Source organism: Ranitomeya variabilis, chromosome 4, assembly GCF_051348905.1.
Source record: "Ranitomeya variabilis isolate aRanVar5 chromosome 4, aRanVar5.hap1, whole genome shotgun sequence".
NCBI classification, from domain to species: domain Eukaryota; kingdom Metazoa; phylum Chordata; class Amphibia; order Anura; family Dendrobatidae; genus Ranitomeya; species Ranitomeya variabilis.
In genome coordinates, this window is record NC_135235.1 from 771,271,615 (window position 1) to 771,292,278 (window position 20,664).

Consider the following 20,664-nt stretch of genomic DNA (forward strand, 5'->3'; position numbering starts at 1 on the left):
ACGCAGAAAAGGTGAAAGAATGGACTCTACATGCCTGGTTCCACACCGTGAAGCAAGGAGAAGGAGGTGTGATGGTGTGGGGGTGCTTTGCTGGTGACACTGTTGGGGATGTATTCAAAAATGAAGGTATACTGAACCAGCATAGCTACCACAGCATCTTGCAGCGGCATGATACTCCATCCGGTTTGCGTTTAGTTGGACCATCATTTATTTTTCAACAGGACAATGAGTCGAAACATACCTCCAGGCTGTGTAAGGGCTATTTGACCAAGAAAAAGAGTGATGGGGTGCTACGCCAGATGACCTGGCCTCCACAGTCACCAGACCTGAACCCAATCGAGATGGTTTGGGGTGAGCTGGACCGCAGAGTGAAGGCAAAAGGGCCAACAAGTGCTAAGCATCTCTGAGAACTCCTTCAAGACTGTTGGAAGACCATTCTCGGTGACTACCTATCAAGAGAATGCCAAGAGTGTGCAAAGCAGTAATCAAAGCAAAAGGTGGCTACTTTGTAGAATCTAGAATATAAGACATATTTTCAGTTGTTTCACACTTTTTTGTTAAGTATATAATTCCACATGTGTTAATTCATAGTTTTGATGCCTTCAGTGTGAATGTACAATTTTCTTAGTCATGAAAATACAGAAAAATCTTTGAATGGGAAGGTGTGTCCAAACTTTTGGTCTGTACTGTATACTCCACTGGTGTACTGGCTCCACTTCAGCGGTGTTGAGACTCACTGTCCTGGGGCTTATGAGAGGTTGTTACATCACACGAGTCCTGCACCCGATCAGCGGCAGCTTCAATATCCCTTCCTTCGGACGTATAGAACATGAACAGGAAGCCAGGGCCGTGGCTGCTCTCTGACTGCCTCATGATGGTTGCTTTGTCCGAAGGTGGGGACAGTGACATCAGCGCTGATTGGGCACAGGGCTCACATGACGTAAAAACCTCAAAAGAGCCCCAAGAACACAAGCGCCAACACCACTGAAACGGTGCCAGCAAATATGAGGACCAAACATGAGGAATGAGAAGGGCTTGTCTAACTAATTGTCAACCTTTATAAACATCAAAAATCCCACACAGGGAAAAGTCATTATTATACCTAGAGTGTGAGAAATGAATTACAGGAAAATAGGTATAGTTTTACATTTGGAATGAATAAAGTTCAGTTTTATCCTTTTGTCAGCAAACATAAGGAATGACAAGAGACAACCCATTTAAGAAGATCCAATTTTGGTTATAACTATTCCAACATTATGAACATAAAAAGGCTTCTCCCCTTATGCGATGTATCTGATGTTTATTAACAGTTGATTTCCAAGTAAAATATTTCCCAGGCTTCTCCTCTGTGTGACTGCTCTGATGTCTAACAAGAAGCTGTTTCCATTTAAACAGGAAAAAGGCTGAACAGGAAAAAGGCTTCTACCTTGTGTGAATTCTCAGGTGAGTAACAAGCTGTGATTTATGTACAAAACATTTCCCACATTCTGAACAGGAAAAAGGCTTCTCCCCTGTGTGAGTTCTATGGTGAGTAACAAGCAGTGATTTATGTGCAAAACATTTCCCACATTCTGAACAGGAAAAAGGCTTCTCCCCTGTGTGAGTTCTATGGTGAATAACAAGCAGTGATTTATATACAAAATACTTCCCACATTCTGAACAGGAAAAAGGCTTCTCCCCTGTGTGAGTTCTCTGGTGAGTAACAAGCAGTGATTTATGTACAAAACATTTTCCACATTCTGAACAGGAAAAAGGCTTCTCTCCTGTGTGAGTTCTATGGTGAGTAACAAGATTCCCTTTGAAGGTAAAACATTTCCCACATTCTGAACAGGAAAAAGGCTTCTCCCCCGTGTGAGTTCTATAGTGATTAACCAATTCTGATTTCTTGTTAAAACATTTCCCACATTCTGAACAGGAAAAAGCATTCTCCCCTGTGTGAGTTCTATTGTGAATAACCAATTCTGATTTCCGGTTAAAACATTTTCCACATTCTGAACATGAAAAAGGCTTCTCCCCCGTGTGAGTTCTTTGATGTCTAACAAAATGTGATTTACGAGCAAAACATTTTGCACATTCTGAACAGGAAAAAGGCATCTTCCCTGTGTGAGTTACTTGGTGTATAACAAGATTCCCTTTGTGTCTAAAACATTTCCCACATTCTGAACATGAAAAAGGCTTCTCCCCTGTGTGAGTTATTTGGTGTGCAACAAGATTCCCTTTGTGGGTAAAACATTTCCCACATTCTGAACAGGAAAAAGGCTTCTCTCCTGTGTGAATTCTCTGGTGAGTAACAAAATGTGATTTCTTGATAAAACATTTCCCACATTCTGAACATGAGAATGACTTCTTTGCTTTAGGAGCAGTTTGTTTTTTAATGCCTCTTTTGTGACTTTGATTTTCCTTAGTAGTCAGTAATGAACCAGAAGATGGGACCTGCTTCATAGGATAAGATGACAGATCTTTGCTGTGAATGGATGATATATCTGGAGTAACAGCAATCACTTCAGTTGTATCTTGCAGGATCTCAAGATCATCAGATTTAAAAATTGAAGATGTCAACTGTCCCTCTGATTTCCTGGGACAGTCATCTGCTAAGATAAAAAACAATTGTTTTTTTTAATAAAATATCCTTGAGTTTTATATTTTTGAACATTTCTACTTAAGCTGTCTATAAAAATGGCAACCTATGTAAAAAAAACTTTAATTACACTATGTAACAATTTTTTTCCTGGGTAGAAAGTGTGTTTTCCTAACCCATTATGCCTAAAACAAATAGAAAATAGTTGTTGTTCCACCATAACTTTGCTTCTGTGATTTGGACAATGAAATTTTGAAATTTGTCTGTTTTCAGTAAAAATCTTGATTCATGTTCAATACTGAGTAGTCTTCTAGAATATTCTTGAAGTGCTAGAATTGTGCAGAGGTTTCTACAATTTTCCAGAACTATCTAGAAACTTTTAGAACATTCTCGGACTGTTCAGTAGTAGTCACACAAGTATAAAAGCACAAGTGACTCGAACCAACATTTCAGTTTGTTATTTCTGAGTAAGAAAAATGCACCTGAGGTCACTGATAGGTCACCTGCGGTGTTCCTGCCTGTTTTGCTCATTGTAGCAACATGCTGCGTTCTGAAAAAACACAACGCATGTGCGTTTTTGCGGGAAAAACGCATGCGTTTTTTAATGCACAGTGGAGACGGGATTTCATTAAATCCCCTCCACTATGCAGTAACATCTGGACGCTGCGTTTTTGACGCTGCGGCTCAATGCTGCGTCAAAAACGCAGCGTTTCCTGAAGGTGGACACATACCCTAAGAGCTCTTCAAAGAATCTGTTAACTTAAAAATAGCAATTTTAAATAGAGCTTTTCAGGACATTATCGACAGAGAGATAATATTTGGTTTAGGAATTGGCTAAAAATGTGATTATATTAAATATATACATATGTATAAGAAATTTAAATTAACCTTTATCTTTTATTTTTCCTGAGAATTTTCATTTCAAAGCAGGAATTGAACAAAAAACCTCTTACAAGGATTTATGTCTTTATTTACACAGGAAGTTGTAATAGTTGCATGGTTTTATATATTAACACTTAAAACAAATAATATGCTAAATTAGCTTTTGTGTACTGTTAATATTTTTTGTAACATAATGCAATTTTTTTTCTTTGCATGGTAATAATATATATCTTTATTGCATGGCATGACATGTCGCAACAGAAGACATCTAAGCTGTGGGCTAATAATAAGGATACCATACACCCCTGTTTCAGTGGTAACCTCCGAACTTTTGAGAAGCCTTCAGCCTTTGCAAGTCAAAGGAATTCTTTAGGCCTAAGTTTCAGGGTTCAGTTACAATTGCAAACCTTTGTACCAAGTGTAGCTGTACAACTAATTCCCAAGTTTCTTATGAGTCCTTCTATCTATACTATGGTTTACAAAGTGTTAGATTTGGGAAATATTCAAAGAAATATTAAGATATTAAATCTAATAGTTTACAATGGGCATTGATAATTAGGATACAGTAATTTGGGTTAATACACATATATTCATATTTTTTGTATGAGGACTTTGTGGTGTGAACATATATATGTGTGTCACAGTCTGAGTGACAGATGACAGATGAGCGTACGACAGACTAACGTGGAATGCGTATGTATAAGAGGCCTCATGGTATTCTATGATATATTATTTACTCAACATATATGTCTAGATTTCTTTAGTAATTATTATTTCTTGACTTAATGAGTTAATAGTGGATAAGTTCAATCACACATCAATATGATTTATCAAGAAAATCTACATTTAGAACATTTTTCCAAATGATAATTTTATGGTATTGGTTTTTTTAATGGTTACATAGATGGGAACACATCTTCAGACAAATATATGGCATAAAGCTGATGTGACAGTTAAAAAGTAATTATTTTTAATTTTAGTTTTTACAAATGAATTTTTTCATAAAATAATATTTTTGGGGTATTAAGGGGAAATGTGTTTTTGATCCTGGTTACATCATCACATTTCATCAATATCTCTTCTTCACAAATTTTTATATATAAGAATTATTAATAAGGTACTATTAGGTATAATAACATTAAGTATTATAAAAATCATTTTTTTACTCTAATGAAGGGTATTATATGCAAAGTTGCATAATTTCAATATTTCAATATTTTGGTAATCCAAGGTTATGACAAATATGAAAACATCTAGATTATAGAAATATTAAGGGAATGTGTTACTGAGAACTATTCTGCATTTTTATTCTAATTTGTATTCTTACTTCATTTTTATTCTTTATTTTTTTATCTCAGGAAAAAAAAAATCAATATTTAATAAAGTAATGTCTTGTACAAGAATATTGCTTTAAGTATAGTGATCATATGGTTTCATTATAAGAAAAATGTTTCAATTCTGAATTAAATACAACAATTCTTTCATTCATTCATATATATTCTTATTTTGGTTCAAGGCTATACATTCTTATATATTATTGATCTAATAGATATACTTTATTAATAAAGTTTTAGTAATAAAGATGGAAACACTTGTTACATAAAAAACACACTGACATTTATGGGTTCAAAAAGGTAATTACTCCTATGACAAAAAAATATTCTATCAAATGAAGAATATGGTTAATAATGTATTATCATTTATTATTGTTTTATTTTTTCAAATATGAATTCCATATTAATATTCTGATAATAATTATATGGAAATTGCTGATTGCTATGGTACACTGTGATATTATAGGTCAGGAAAATTACCAGATTTGGTATAGAATAGGGAATGAAGACTTCAATCAAGACACTGGAGTTACGTTAATAAAGACTTTTCATATTTCTAAATTCAATTGATTCTTAAAAGTTGCAAGAAGAAAAAGCTGCTATCTAGAAGTTACACAAGGTAATAATGCTATGATTTATGAGTAATTATAGACTGTGTCAATTACAATTCATGTCACCACTGACAACCACGACTGCAGTATCCATCACTGACTGACAACCACAACTGCTGTATTCATCACTGAAACCATGACTGCAGTGTCCATCACTAACAACCATGACTGTAGTATCCATCACGGAAAACCACAATTGGAGAGGACATTGATCCTATGATGCTAAGATGAACTGTGTTATCACATTTTTATCATGTTCCAGTGGTTTCCTATCAACTATAAAGCTTCGATGAAAGCTGGTGAACAATAAGGTAAATGTCAGGACGCTACAACCCTGACATGTGTCCTGTGCATTAAGAACTGGTTATGGTGCTATGTTTAGCAAGGGAGAGTCATTGTAACCCTTGATGTGCTGACCAAAGATGTCACACCTGTTCCAAGACCAGTGCTGATGATGTGGAAGGATTCCAGAAATATCCAAGGCAAGCCAATATGAGTCCAGGTCTCTAAAGGTGACACTGCACAGATATTAAAGCTACATTTCATCTATGAACTTTGTTTTCTTATCAACATTTGAATTTATGGACTTTGATTGACATACGACACACGGTCTTTACAATATCTAGATGCCATTTCAAAAGAATTATAATAAAGATTGTTTTAAAAAAAATCAAGAAGACTGAAGACATCAAGATGAAGACCAGATGACATCAGATGATGATGATCAGATCTGAGATGCTTCAATTTAGATACAAGGAAGTATAATAATATTGTCACGATTGGACTGGTGAGTTGACTGGGACCAGGGGCACCTTTCCTGGCTCTAGCTCTAGGGGGTGTCCTAACTCGCCCTGTTCCTTGGATACCTCAGATGGCGAGGATGCCGGGGCGTCTGCTCTTGCACTGTCTCCTAACAGCAGCCCTGCATCTGTCCCCCTCCCCACCCAGGGAAGAGAGGCGCCACCGTGTACCGCAGTACACCAACCCGACAAACGGGAAACATAGACAAGTGTAAAAGTAAACTCAACTCACACAAAATATGCTCTCACAAATAACAGAGGTATTCACCAGTGTGTGAAGGAAGGGGGCAGGAAATTCCAGACGTACAAACCATACAACTGTCGCACAATAAATTCCTCCAGCTCTCCAAACACCAGCTCCTCACTACTCCAGGTCTATCAAGCAAGTGCTTCTTCTCAGCAGCGAAGCAGGAGCCATCAGATGCCGTGGTCTTCTGGTACTGCTCTGTCACGGTAACTCGGTGACAAATATATTTTATGTATGAATATTGGTCACGGCTTAGCATAACATGAATTTATATATCATTATGCTATTGAGTAAGTATAACAATATTATTATTATTATGGACATTAAATTATTTTGCCAAGAAAAGAAGAAAGAAGATATTATCAATATATATTTACTTTGAAGGTTCCAATCAAGGTCTCGCGCTCAAAAGGGGAATTGTTAAATATTAATTATTGAATTCTGTACTGAGCACACTGCCTTTCGCTGATATTACCAAAGCTATTTCTGTATATTTAACTCAGAGTAAAAGTTAACACCATATAGGGAGAACACGTGCTCCATGGGATATATACTGTATATAATCATGGCTTAGGAGTGGGGGGAGCGGTCACTTTGGGCCTCCTCCTGCTCTCACCTTCACTCTCTACAGACTCCAGACAGACGGAATGAACAGATGGTAGCTGTGCTTATGAAGACTCCTACCATACACCATGACAGGGACAGACGCCATTTACCATTCAGAATTTCAGGAAAGATGAAGAACAAACGTTGATATGGACAAATGGACAATTTGTTCGTAACTATGTTACCTATGTTAGGTTTTGCTGCAACGTGTTTTTTTTTTTTTTTTACAGTGTCTCCTAAACCCAGGGGGTAGGTGGATCCTCCAGGTTGTAAGTTCTATAGAAAAGGGCTTTCAATGCCCAAAGTCATTAGAACAGTTTTGGGTGGAGGAGAATGTTGTGGTCTAGAGGTAAAATGGTGATCATGGTAATACGGCCGGACTACACCACCGATAAAGCAGCCACAGCCGGTGACTGAGAAGAATCTGTGACTTCTCTGCATTTAGTGGTTACTACTCACCTGGGTAGTCATATGTGGGAATCTCCTCTTTACACCACTCATCCCCCCTCACATATGTCTCTGTAGTATTAATATGGGTCAGATCTTCACCCTGAAACAAATATTATAAAAGTCACCGACAGATGGAGAAGTCCCATCTATGATCAGCTCTAATCCTGCCATCTCCACCGTTCTCATTACACAAGTATAAAACATATAATACTGGTGGATAAAACAAGACTGAGCACAAGACCTTCACCGGCGTCTACACATCATAGGGGAGATCTCCTGACACCTTCTCTCCATCTACCTGATGGTCCTGAGGAGCAGTGGGATCTTCTTGGTTACAGTCTTGTGGAAGAAGAGGACGGGGACATCTCTCTGGTGTTGTCCTCTTACTGGATAGATCTGGAGGAAACACATACAGGGAGTGAATTCATTCTTTACATACAGGTAATTATAGGCCATGTGTATTTAGTCCTGTCTATTACCTGGAAATGTGAGGGGCTGAGGAACCTCCATTATGACGTCCTTGTACAGATCTCTGTGTCCTTCTAAATACTCCCACTCCTCCATGGAGAAATAGACAGCGACATCCTGACACCTTATAGGAACCTGACACATACAATGATACCGTCATCCCCCGATCCCTTCATAGTGTTACTGTATAATGTCCCAGCATTCCCAGCAGTGTCACCTCTCCAGTCAGCAGCTCAATCATCTTGTAGGTGAGTTCTAGGATCTTCTGGTCATTGATGTCCTCATGGATCAGGGGGTGAGGTGGAGGCCCCGTGATTGGGCTCAGGGGTCTTCCCCATCCCTCAGACACAGGGTCCTGACTGCAATCACTAGAGGTCTTCTTCACCACTGTGTAATCCTGGTAATGGAGAGACACATTAATAAATCTCATTACAGATATTTCCAGAGTCCTCACCTCTCCAGTTCTGTCCATCGTTATTCCCATAGATAAGAATGATGTAATGCAGTGTTCCCCAAGTCCGGTCCTCAAGAGCCACCAACAGGTCATGTTTTGAGGATTTCCTCAGTATTGCCCAGGTCATTGAATGCTTGCATGTCCAGGTGATGCAATTATCACCTGTGCAATACTAAGGAAATCCTGAAAACATGACCTGTTGGCGGCTCTTGAGGACCGGACTTGGGGAACACTGATGTAATGTGACGTCATCAGAATCTCTCACCTCTCCAGTAAGCCGGAAGAGGATCTCTAGGGTGAGGTGTAATATCCTCTCTGCCATCTTGTCTCTGTCCATATCCATCTTTGATGGGTAAATCAGGAAAATTCTCTTTTGTAGAAGATCTTCACTGTGAGGATCCAATATTGTAGAGACCTAAATGAGAAGATGAGCCGATGGAACATCAGAAGAATCCTGTGTAATAATACAATTACTGGAGATAATAAGGGAAACATATGAGGAGATTTATTATTTTACAGTATTTAGTTTCCTTCTTTACATCTACTAATAAATCCTATATATTTAGGCCACAGACAACAAGCAGTTTCTTCCTCGGAGTCGGCAGCTGAATACGTTCCTCATAGACTCATCTTCCATAACGCTAATTCTCGTCTCATTTACCGGCCCTGGAATCAGCATTAGCAATACTGCAGGAGATATTCATTACACGCGACATGAGAAATAACTACTTCATGATGAGGACGACATCTTCATCTTCTACTACGGCTCTAGAGACATATGTGGCCAGAGTCGGTCACTGACTCCACCACCACCGGCCGTCTATATGAAGGTTTCACGTCTTCCCCGCACTGTAATCTTCTATCACGTTACATCTCAGCTCTGATTCACACACAGAAGTTTAACCCCCTCACCCCCGGAGCTTTTTCCGTTTTTTCATTTTCGTTTTTCGCTCCCCTCCTTCCCAGAGCCATAACTTTTTTATTTTTCCGTCAATTTGGCCATGTGAGGGCTTATTTTTTGCGGGACGAGTTGTACTTTTGAACGACATCATTGGTTTTACCATGTCGTGTACTAGAAAACGGGAAAAAAATTCCAAGTGCAGTGAAATTGCAAAAAAGTGCAATCCCACACTTGTTTTTTGCTTCGCTATTTTGCTAGGTTCACTAAATGCTAAAACTGACCTGCCATTATGATTCTCCAGGTCATTACGAGTTCATAGACACCTAACATGACTAGGTTATTTTTTACCTAAGTGGTGAAAAAAAATTCCAAACTTTGCAAAAAAAAAAAAAATTTGCGCCATTTTCCGATACTCGTAGCGTCTCCATTTTTCGTGATCTGGGGTCAGGTGAGGGCTTATTTTTTGCGTGCCGAGCTGGCATTTTTAATGATAGCATTTTGGTGCAGATACGTTATTTTGATCGCCCGTTATTGCATTTTAATGCAATATCGCGGCGACCAAAAAAACATAATTCTGGCGTTTCGATTTTTTTTCTCATTACGCCATTTAGCGATCAGGTTAACGCTTTTTTTTATTGATAGATCGGGCGATTCTGAACGCGGCAATACCAAATATGTGTAGGTTTGATTTTTTTTTTATTGATTTATTTTGATTGGGGCGAAAGGGGGGTGATTTAAACTTTTATGTTTTTTTTATTTTTTTCACATTTTTTTTACTTTTTTTTTTCACTTTTGCCATGCTTCTATAGCCTCCATGGGAGGCTAGAAGCAGGCACAACCCAATCGGCTCTGCTATGTAGCAGCGATCATAAGATCGCTGCTACACAGCAGAATTGCAGGTGTGCTGTGAGCGCCGACCACAGGGTGGCGCTCACAGCTACCGAGGATCAGTAGACCATAGAGGTCTCAAGGACCTCTATGGTTACCTTCCTGACACATCGCCGACCCCCGATCATGTGACGGGGGTCGGTGATGACGTCATTTCCGGCCGCCTGGCCGGATGCGGTAGTTAAATGCCGCTGTCTGCGTTTGACAGCGGCATTTAACTAGTTAATGGGCGCGGGCGGATCGCGATTCTGCTCGCGCTCATTGCGCGCACATGTCAGCTGTACAAAACAGCTGACATGTCGCGGCTTTAAGGTCGGCTCAGCGCCGGAGCTCACCTCAAAGCGGGGGTTCTGCCAGCTGATGTACTATTCCATCAGCTGGCAGAAAGGGGTTAAGGGTATGTGCACACGTCAGGATTTCATTTCTGCCAGAAATCCGCATGCGGTTTTTTTTTGCGTTTTTGCGCGGATTTTAAGCGTTTTTTGTGCGTTTTTTTTTTTTGCTGAATTTTTGCGTTTTTCTCTTGACACTCGAATTTCATGGGAAATCCGAAAAAAATCTGTAAAACTAATGAACATGTTGCTTCTTTTTCCGGATTGCGTTTTTTTTGTGGAAAAAAACGCAACATTTGCACAAAAAATGCGGAATGCATTCTAAGTGATAGAATGCATAATGTATGCGTTTTTAATGCAGAATTATAGCGTTTTTATCGGGGAATTCCGCAAAAAAAACGCAAGAAATCCTGACGTGTGCACATACCCGGAGACTTTTAGAAAAGTTTTTTTGTTTCCACAATCAACGCGGACAGAAATGATCTGATCCCAAAGTCTCCATGTACAGTGATTTATGGTTTTTTTCTTCTGGCCTTAGGCTTTCCTATATTACAAGAAAAACACCAGAAAAAGCAGAAGACACATTTTATAATTTTTAACATGTTAAACATTTATTAAAAATAAATTCATCTTTTTGTGCCCCAGAACATAGATGTGCACCGAAGGGACGGCACAGATGAGGCTTCAACAAAAACCCTGGCAGTTTATCCACTTGCTGCTGTGAAAAGCAAACATGACATCTAAGAAGGTGACAGAGTTTGGCTGAATGCCCCCCGCCCCCAAGTACTGGATAGTATGGGGCGGCCTAGTTATTACGGTACTTACATGCCTAATAATGGGGTCTGGGCTGCAATGTATGAAGGTCTATTAGGCCAGAGGCAGCGTCCAATAAGTTACCTTTTACCGCCCCATACACATTAGACTAAAGTTCCATGAAATCACTGATTTCGGGGGTTTGGGCGACTATATAATGTATTTGGGGGCCTCCCGACAGATGATGTCAGGGCAGAGAAGGATCTGACATCCTGAATTTCAGAGGATAATCCGTTTGTTCTTCCTGTAGATAATCCTCCACTAGAGGAGTCTGGAGGCGACTCTCTCATACAGACCCCAGGAAAGCTGGAATATTTGTGTGTATGGGGGAGTCGGGAGAGATGGCCATCTGCCAAATGACCGTTCAGCCAACTCTTATCTCCTGTGTATGGGGCCGTTAGTATTACACTGACAGCAGTGATGATACACGGCACTACAGTAGTACAGGGCATCACCGGAGCCATCAGAGGCTTGTATGTTGTGTGATCTCACTGATCAGAGGGGTTTAACAAAGTGTTAAAGTGAAAAACATCATAGTTTCACCAACAAGAAATATCCGTCACTATATGGAAAGCAGAGTCACTGCACAATGTTAGTTACGTCTCGTCCATAACTACTTTATTATACTCTATTATCCTGTACACAGTGGAGGAGATAGAAATCACAGGTCCGACAGCAACAGCTGGAATTGGGCCCTCCAACGTAAAGAAAAAAAATCTATATATATATAAAGCTGAGTGTATGTATGTATGTGTGTGTCAAACCACGCCCATTCCACATAACAACCAATCACTAAGCATCTTTGATTTCACCAGAGCTGTTTACAAGAAGCTGAGCTGTGATTGGTTGCTATGAGCAGCAGTTTTCCCGCTCCACAACACCTCAGCAGACACTGACCGGGTGTGAGAAATCTCCCATCCCTGGGAACATAAGCTCCAGCCATTGTCTGCCCCCCAGAAAGGAGTAGAGAGCACATGACAGAAATGAATCCCCCCTCCTCTATTACTGCCATGCTCTATTGTTACCGTCGTAGTGTGATGCAAATATATATATTTCATATAGATCTCAGCTAATAAATACACTATAATCAATTTGCTTAAAATGGCTGACATAAACTGATATAAGCCAGACAGACTGGGGCTTTCCAGGCAAAAGCGGAACAGCACCAGATGTACTAAGTGATGATCAGATGTCTCAACTTTGTCTTAGATGCAGAAAAAGGAGACAGTTACACTTTAGTTGCTTAATCAGCATTCATATGTGCATTAATCACAATATTCCACATATATTTAGATAACCAATAACAGAGGAGCTTGACAATATGGTAATTAACTAACCACCCCCTTTCTATATGCAATTATAAAACCATCTATGTACAATAAGCCATCAGTATTGGTGGAATGTTATTCTGTCACCATGTGTACAGTCTCATTCTTGAGCACTCAAAATACTCAGTCTTATTGGGAACATCCGTAGCACACACAGGGATAGATTTATCAAAAACAAATTTCCATAACAACTGGTGCCTGCAAGCGGGGCAATGGATGAAACGCATGGGGACCCTGCTGACCGGAGAGACGGAGGTGTTGGCCACGGTCTCGGCTCACAGGATGGAGACTGCGCAGCTCCATAAGTAAGGTAAGAAAATCTTGTCATCTTAGCTGAATGTCTCCTGTGCCCAGTCCGAGTCTATACCTCTTGCCGGTCAGGTGTGGTCACCACTGCATTCCCAGGTAGTGTAAAAAGTCCATGCCTTATCCAAACCCTGGGATATAAGCCAAGGTGTCTGCTGTGTGCCGTGTATGTGTTTTATGTCTGTGTAGATCCGGGAGATAGTTGGAACGGTGACTGATTTGCTTGTGGTTGCTGGGAAGGAGATAACAGGAAGTCAAATCATTAGATAAGTTATCACAGATTTCCGTGCACAGGAGGGACAGGAGGTCCCAGAAGTCCAGGCTCGGATGGTGATAACCCTCTAAGCTATCACAGATTCCCGTAACCGGCGAGCCAGGCAGGACGACCGGAGCGGAGGGTGGTAGAATTCCCGCCTGCCACACAGGTGGCCCGAGCATTTGAGTGCTCTGTGTGATTGGCAGTTGTCTGTTACCAGAACGGCTCGTACGTGTAACAGAATAATAAAGAGGGCATCGATTTCTCCCGGATGTCTATTGATGTTTGTAATGTAATGTGCTGTGGCTTTGATTACAAGGTTGCAATAGAAAGTTTTTTTTCCTCTTTTTCACACTTCACCTTTTGCTGTTAGCAGGGAAATATCCCTTGTAAATCACACAGTCACATCTGTTTTTGCTGTTTCCCGTCTTGTATTCTGAGATAAGTGCTAGCTGCAGCGTAGAATTTTTGAGTTACTGAAACTCAGCGGTATCTGTGACTGCTATGAGATACCTGTTTTTAGATACGTGACTTTGGATACACCAGCATAAGAAAGGGGAAGTGTGTGTGTCTGAGTACGTCTGGGCACAGACAGAGGTGTTAGAAGCTGTTTCATATTTTTACTTTTGGAAGTTTTTTTTCCCTTTTGAATGGGTAAAAGGGAAAGGGTAAGATGGGTATGCAGGAGTGTTTTTTTTTTTTTTTTCACTTCCTGATGAGAAAACTGCCCCCAGATAGTGGCAGAACAAGAATGTGTTAAGTATGTGAAGAATTTTAGAAGGTATAAAGCATGTGGGATTCATAACAATGGCAGACTTCAGACTGCAGAATGGCATGACGTATTGAGAAAGGAAAATAAGGGAAGTTAGCTGATGTTGAATTGCTGAATGATGCTAATACATGGTATAAAGTAGCAGCAAACGTACATCATTTAGGAGGCACAGAAAAATGTGTGAACAAACCAGGAAGTGATTTTTATGCCTAGAAGATGGGAAAAGGTGTTAAGCCATCAGCGTCTCTCCTGTTATGATCCGGTGACCCTGGAGCCGCATGAGACTATCTCTGGAGTAGGTGGTACCTGTACTGACCGCAATCCTAATACTAACACCGCAACTAGAAGTAGCCGTGGGATGTTCCTAACATGGCCTAGACACCTCGACACAGCCGGAGGAATAAATACCCCTAAAGATGGAAATGGGAAATACTATCTTGCCTCAGAGCAGATCCCCAAAGGATAGGCAGCCCCCCACAAATATTGACTGTGAGTTTAAGATGTAATACGTACACAGGCAGAAAGACAGAATTTAGCAAAAGAGGCACTTCTAGCTAGATAGAAAAGGATAGGACAGAGTTCTAAGCGGTCAGTATTAAACTCTAGAAAAATCCACAGCAGAGTATACTATATTCTACATCTAACTAAAGACATAGAATGTATATCTGCATCCCCAGAGAATCCAGCAAGACAGAAAAAAACATACAAAGTCTAAGCTGGACAAAAACACAATAGATTGCACTGCACATAAATGCACACTGCATGCCTGCTAAAGAGAACAAAAAACCAGACACTTATCTTAGCTGAAATGACAGCAGGGCAAGAGGAGCCAGACAGAGAAGCAATCCCGCCAAGATACAATGGACAACTGGCAGGGATTGAAGGATGCTACACACCTAAATACCTAATAGGGCTGCAATAAGCAGAAACACCTGCTATGGCTTACAATCCAGAAACCACTGCACTACCACTAACAACCACCGGAGGGAGCCCAAGAGCAGAATTAACAACAGCACCCCCCCTTGAAGAGGGGTCACCGAACCCTCACCAGAGCCCCCAGGCCGATCAGGACGAGCCAGATGAAAGGCCCGAACCAAATCAGCAGCATGGAGATCAGAGGCAAAAACCCAAGAATTATCCTCCTGGCCGTAACCCTTCCATTTGACAAGGTACTGAAGCTTCCGTCTCAAAAAACGAGAATCCAAAATCTTCTCAACCACATACTCCAACTCCCCATCAACCAACACAGGAGCCGGAGGATCAACAGAGGGAAGAACGGGCACCACATATTTCCGCAATAAAGATCTATGGAAAACATTATGGATGGCAAAAGATGCCGGAAGGGCCAAACGAAAAGACACCGGATTGATAATCTCAGAAATCCTATAAGGACCAATAAACCGAGGCTTAAACTTAGGGGAAGAAACCTTCATAGGAACATGACGGGAAGACAACCAGACCAAATCCCCAACCCGAAGCCGGGAACCAACACACCGACGACGATTAGCAAAACGTTGCGCCTCCTCCTGAGACAACACCAAATTGTCCACCACATGAGCCAAAATTTGCTGCAACCTGTCAACCACAGAATCCACACCAGGACAATCAGAAGGCTCAACCTGCCCTGAAGAAAAACGAGGATGAAAACCAAAATTACAAAAGAAGGGCGAAATTAAGGTAGCCGAACTAGCCCGATTATTAAGGGCAAACTCGGCCAATGGCAAGAAAGCCACCCAATCATCCTGATCAGCAGACACGAAGCATCTCAAATAAGTTTCCAAACTCTGATTAGTTCGCTCGGTTTGGCCATTTGTCTGAGGATGAAATGCGGAAGAAAAAGACAAATCAATGCCCAGCCTAGAACAAAAGGCTCGCCAAAACCTAGAGACAAACTGGGAACCTCTGTCGGACACAATATTCTCCGGAATACCATGCAAACGAACCACATGCTGAAAAAACAATGGAACCAAATCAGAAGAGGAAGACAACTTAGGCAAAGGCGCCAAATGGACCATCTTAGAAAACCGGTCACAAACCACCCAGATAACCGACATCTTCTGGGAAACCGGAAGGTCTGAAATAAAATCCATAGAAATATGCATCCAAGGCCTTTCAGGGACCGGCAAAGGCAAAAGCAACCCATTAGCGCGGGAACAACAAGGCTTAGCCCGTGCACAAGTCCCACAGGACTGCACAAGAGAACGCACATCCCGCGACAAAGAAGGCCACCAAAAAGACCTACCAACTAAATCTCTGGTACCAAAAATACCAGGATGACCAGCCAACACAGAACAATGAACTTCCGAAATCACTCTACTAGTCCATTTATCAGGAATGAACAGTTTCCCCACTGGACAGCGGTCAAGTTTGTCAGCCTGAACTTCCTGAAGAACCCGTCGCAAATCAGGGGAGATGGCAGAAAGGACCACCCCTTCCTTTAGAATGCCGACCGGTTCCAGGACCTCCGGAGAATCAGGCAAAAAGCTCCTAGAGAGGGCATCAGCCTTAATATTCTTAGAACCCGGAAGATACGAGACCACGAAATCAAAACGGGAGAAAAACAAAGGATTTTTGGCAGACTCGAGGTAAATCAGATTTTTATGATCGGTCAAGACCACAATACGGTGCTTGGCTCCCTCAAGCCAGTGTCACCATTCCTCGAATGCCCACTTCATAGCCAACAATTCCCGATTGCCGACATCATAATTACGTTCAGCAGGCGAAAACTTACGGGAAAAGAAGGCACATGGTTTCATCAAGGAACCATCAGAATTCCTCTGAGATAAAACGGCCCCTGCCCCAATCTCAGAAGCGTCAACCTCAACCTGAAATGGAAGAGAAACATCTGGCTGACGCAACACCAGGGCAGAAGTAAATCGGCATTTAGGCTCCTGAAAAGCCGAGACAGCCGCAGAGGACCAATTCGTCACATCAGCGCCCTTTTTTGTCAAATCGGTCGGGGGTTTAACCACACTGGAGAAGATAGCAATGAAACGGCGATAAAAATTAGCAAAGCCCAAAAATTTCTGAAGACTCTTCACGGACGTGGGCTGAATCCAATCATGAATGGCCTGAACCTTAACCGGATCCATCTCTATAGATGAGGGAGAAAAAATAAAGCCCAAAAAAGAAACCTTCTGCACTCCAAAGAGACACTTAGACCCCTTCACAAATAAAGCATTATCACGAAGGATCTGAAATACCATCCTGACCTGTTTCATATGAGACTCCCAATCATCAGAAAAAAATCAAAATGTCATCCAAATATACAATCATGAATTTATCAAGATAATTCCGGAAGATATCATGCATGAAGGACTGAAAAACAGATGGAGCATTAGAGAGCCCGAATGGCATCACAAGGTATTCAAAATGGCCTTCGGGCATATTAAACGCAGTTTTCCATTCGTCACCCTGCTTAATACGAACAAGATTATATGCCCCTCGAAGGTCAATCTTAGTAAACCAACTAGCCCCCTTAATCCTAGCAAACAAATCGGAAAGCAAAGGCAAAGGGTATTGAAATTTGACCGTGATCTTATTCAAGAGGCGATAATCAATACAGGGTCTCAAGGAGCCATCCTTCTTGGCAACAAAAAAAAATCCCGCTCCCAATGGTGAAGAAGATGGCCGAATATGCCCTTTCTCCAAAGACTCCTTAATATAACTCCACATGGCGGTGTGTTCAGGCACAGACAGGTTGAAAAGTCGGCCCTTAGGAAACTTACAACCTGGAATCAAGTCCATAGCACAATCACAGTCCCTATGCGGTGGAAGGGAACTGGACTTGGGCTCATCAAACACATCCCGAAAATCAGACAAGAACTCTGGAATTTCAGAAGAGGGGGAAGAGGAGATTGACATCAAAGGAACGTCACCATGAACTCCCTGACAACCCCAACTAGTCACAGACATAGACTTCCAATCCAGCACAGGATTATGTACCTGCAACCATGGAAAACCCAGCGCAATAGCATCATGCAAATTGTGCAACACCAGAAAGCGACAATCCTCCCGATGGGCTGGCGCCATGCACATGGTCACCTGTGTCCAAAACTGGGGTTTATTTTTAGCCAGAGGTGTAGCATCAATGCCCCTTAAAGGAATAGGGTTCTCCAAAGACTGCAAGGGGAAACCACAATGTCTAGCGAATTCAAAGTCCATTAAGTTCAAAGCGGCGCCAGAATCTACAAACGCCATGACAGAAAATGACGACAATGAGCAGATCAATGTCACAGATAACAGAAATTTAGGTTGAACGGTACCGATGGTAACTGAACTAGCGATTCTCTGAGTACGCTTAGGGCAGACCGAAGTGACATGAGAAGCATCGCCACAGTAAAAACACAACCCATTCTGACGTCTGAATCCCCGTCGTTCCGTTCCAGACAGAATCCTATCCCACTGCATAGGCTCAGGTATCTGCTCTGAGGACAACACCACAGCGCGCACAGTTCTGCGCTCAAGCAGGTGCCGATCAATCTGAATGGAGAGAGACATAGAATCGCTCAGAACAATAGGGGTGGGAAACCCCACCATAACATCTTTTTTTTTTTTAAATCAGATACATTTTTATTAGGCAATTGCAATAATACACACAATTTTCAATGCATTTTGCATACAACTCCAATAAACATTTTTTATTTTTATTTTTAAATTCCCCCCCCCTAACAACTCTGCCCCATACCCTCCCCCTCTTAGAGACCCTAGAAAAGCCCACCAAACTTCATCATCCTGTAATTTGTGAAACGTTCTACCAGAAGACCCCCCCCCCCAAAATATACTAGAGTTTGAGCTCACCTTCCTAACTCAAATCGAGCCATGGTTGCCACAATTTATAGAAAAGATTTAGTTTCTGCCTCTTAGTATATATACTTTTTTCCAGAGAAATTATATGATCCACCTGTGCCAAAAAGTCTCTCCTCGTCGGAGGCTCCTCCCTAATCCAAAACTTTGCGATCAGTTTTCTGGCAATAAACAAAAACCTGGCGATAGCAATTTTGAGTGAGTTGTCGACAACAATCTCCTCTACATACCCCAAAATACAAACCAGGGGGAGTCTGGGGACAGTACAATTATATGCCACCTCGATTCTATTAAGCACTATTATCCAAAAAGAGGACAATCTAGGGCAAAGCCACATCATATGAAGAATGCCTGCCTCAGACTGTGAGCATCTAGGACAGCGCGAATCGGGTCTCAACCCAACCCTGAATAAAAAATCAGGCGTCCTGTAGGCCCTATGAATTACAAATAATTGCGACAACCTTCCTGGCTCACTCAAAGAAATCCTAGGCACATACTCCAAAATTGAATCCCATTTATCTTGATCAATTTCTCCCAATTCCGCCTCCCATTTAACTCTAGCCTTAGTAGGGTACTTTTACAGAAAAGAAAAAAGGAGAAACTCATATATCCCTGAAATTGCCCCCTTCGTACCTCCATTTTTAAGGATAAAGTCCATCATAAGATCCACTTGTAACACTATGGGATTCCTTTTATATTGTGCTAAATAAGCGTGAGAAATACAGTTATAATGATATATTTTAGATCGCGGCAGCTGAAATTCCTCCCGCAGTGCCTCAAAAGTCCTAAGCTTACCCTCAGACTGCAATTGTACGATCCTATTTATACCAGCCTCTCTCCAAGCTCGGAACCCCTCCAGACACTCAAATTCAGGTAGATACAGATTTTCCCAAATCGGGGAGTATCTAGTAATGTTCCCCACTCCCCTAATAGTCTTAACAGTTCCCCAAACCTTGTGTATTAATCTAATAGTACAATACTTAGCCCCCAATTTCTGAAAGCGACCCCCCTCCAAACTTTCACTCAGAACCTCCCCCTTGAATAAAGCTCTCAAGCCGTTGGGCACAGAGACCTCTCCCGTATCATCCTCCCACCCCCTCAAATGTTGGCACTGAGCCGCCAGGAAATATAGCCATGGATTGGGAAGAGCCAAGCCGCCCTCCGCCTTAGACCTTTGTAGTGTCTCCTGTCTAAACCTGGGACAACCACCCCCCAAATTAAATCGCCAAATAAGGACCGAATCTTACGAAATCTGCACTGCGGGATCCACATGGGAGAATTATGTAGCACATAAGAAAGCTGAGGCATTATTATCATCTTTATAAGATTTACTCTTCCCACTACTGACAAATGCAATTTTTTCCATACCGAAATTTTAGTGCGGATTTTCTGTATAAGCGGGTTCAAATTTAGTTCTTCAAAACTAGCTAAAGGGAGAGCAATCTGGATCCCCAAGTATTTAAATTTATGAAACACCCTCAAACCGGAAGGTAAAGTTCCCCCTTCTTCCCCCTCCTTATCCCCATCAATCCGCATCATACAAGATTTGTCCCAATTGATCCTGAGACCTGAATACCCCCCAAATTCCTCAATAATAGCCATTTCTCTGTAAAGGGTCTCCTCCGAATCCTCCAGGAACAACAAGATGTCATCGGCATACAGGGCTACCTTATCTTCTTTCAAACCGTACACAAACCCTCTCACCTCCTGTGTTCCTCTTATTTTAGCCGCCAGCGGCTCCACAGCGAGAGCAAAAAGCAGCGGGGACAGTGGACACCCCTGCCTGGTACCCCTAAACAGGGAAAAACTCTCCGATAGATTATTGTTAACCC

At 41.5% G+C, this 20,664-nt stretch overlaps 1 protein-coding gene across 1 annotated transcript in view; it reads right to left on the reverse strand.

Annotated features, from left to right (window-relative positions):
* Positions 1 to 477: 477 nt before the first annotated feature.
* Positions 478 to 20,664, reverse strand: part of LOC143768300 (uncharacterized) — a 401,106-nt gene continuing 380,919 nt past the window's right edge. Inside the window, exon 5 of the mRNA XM_077256993.1 lies at positions 478 to 2,591. Within this exon, the coding sequence (XP_077113108.1) occupies positions 1,423 to 2,591 (1,169 nt within the window). The 3' untranslated portion in view covers positions 478 to 1,422. The remainder of the gene's footprint in view (positions 2,592 to 20,664) is intronic.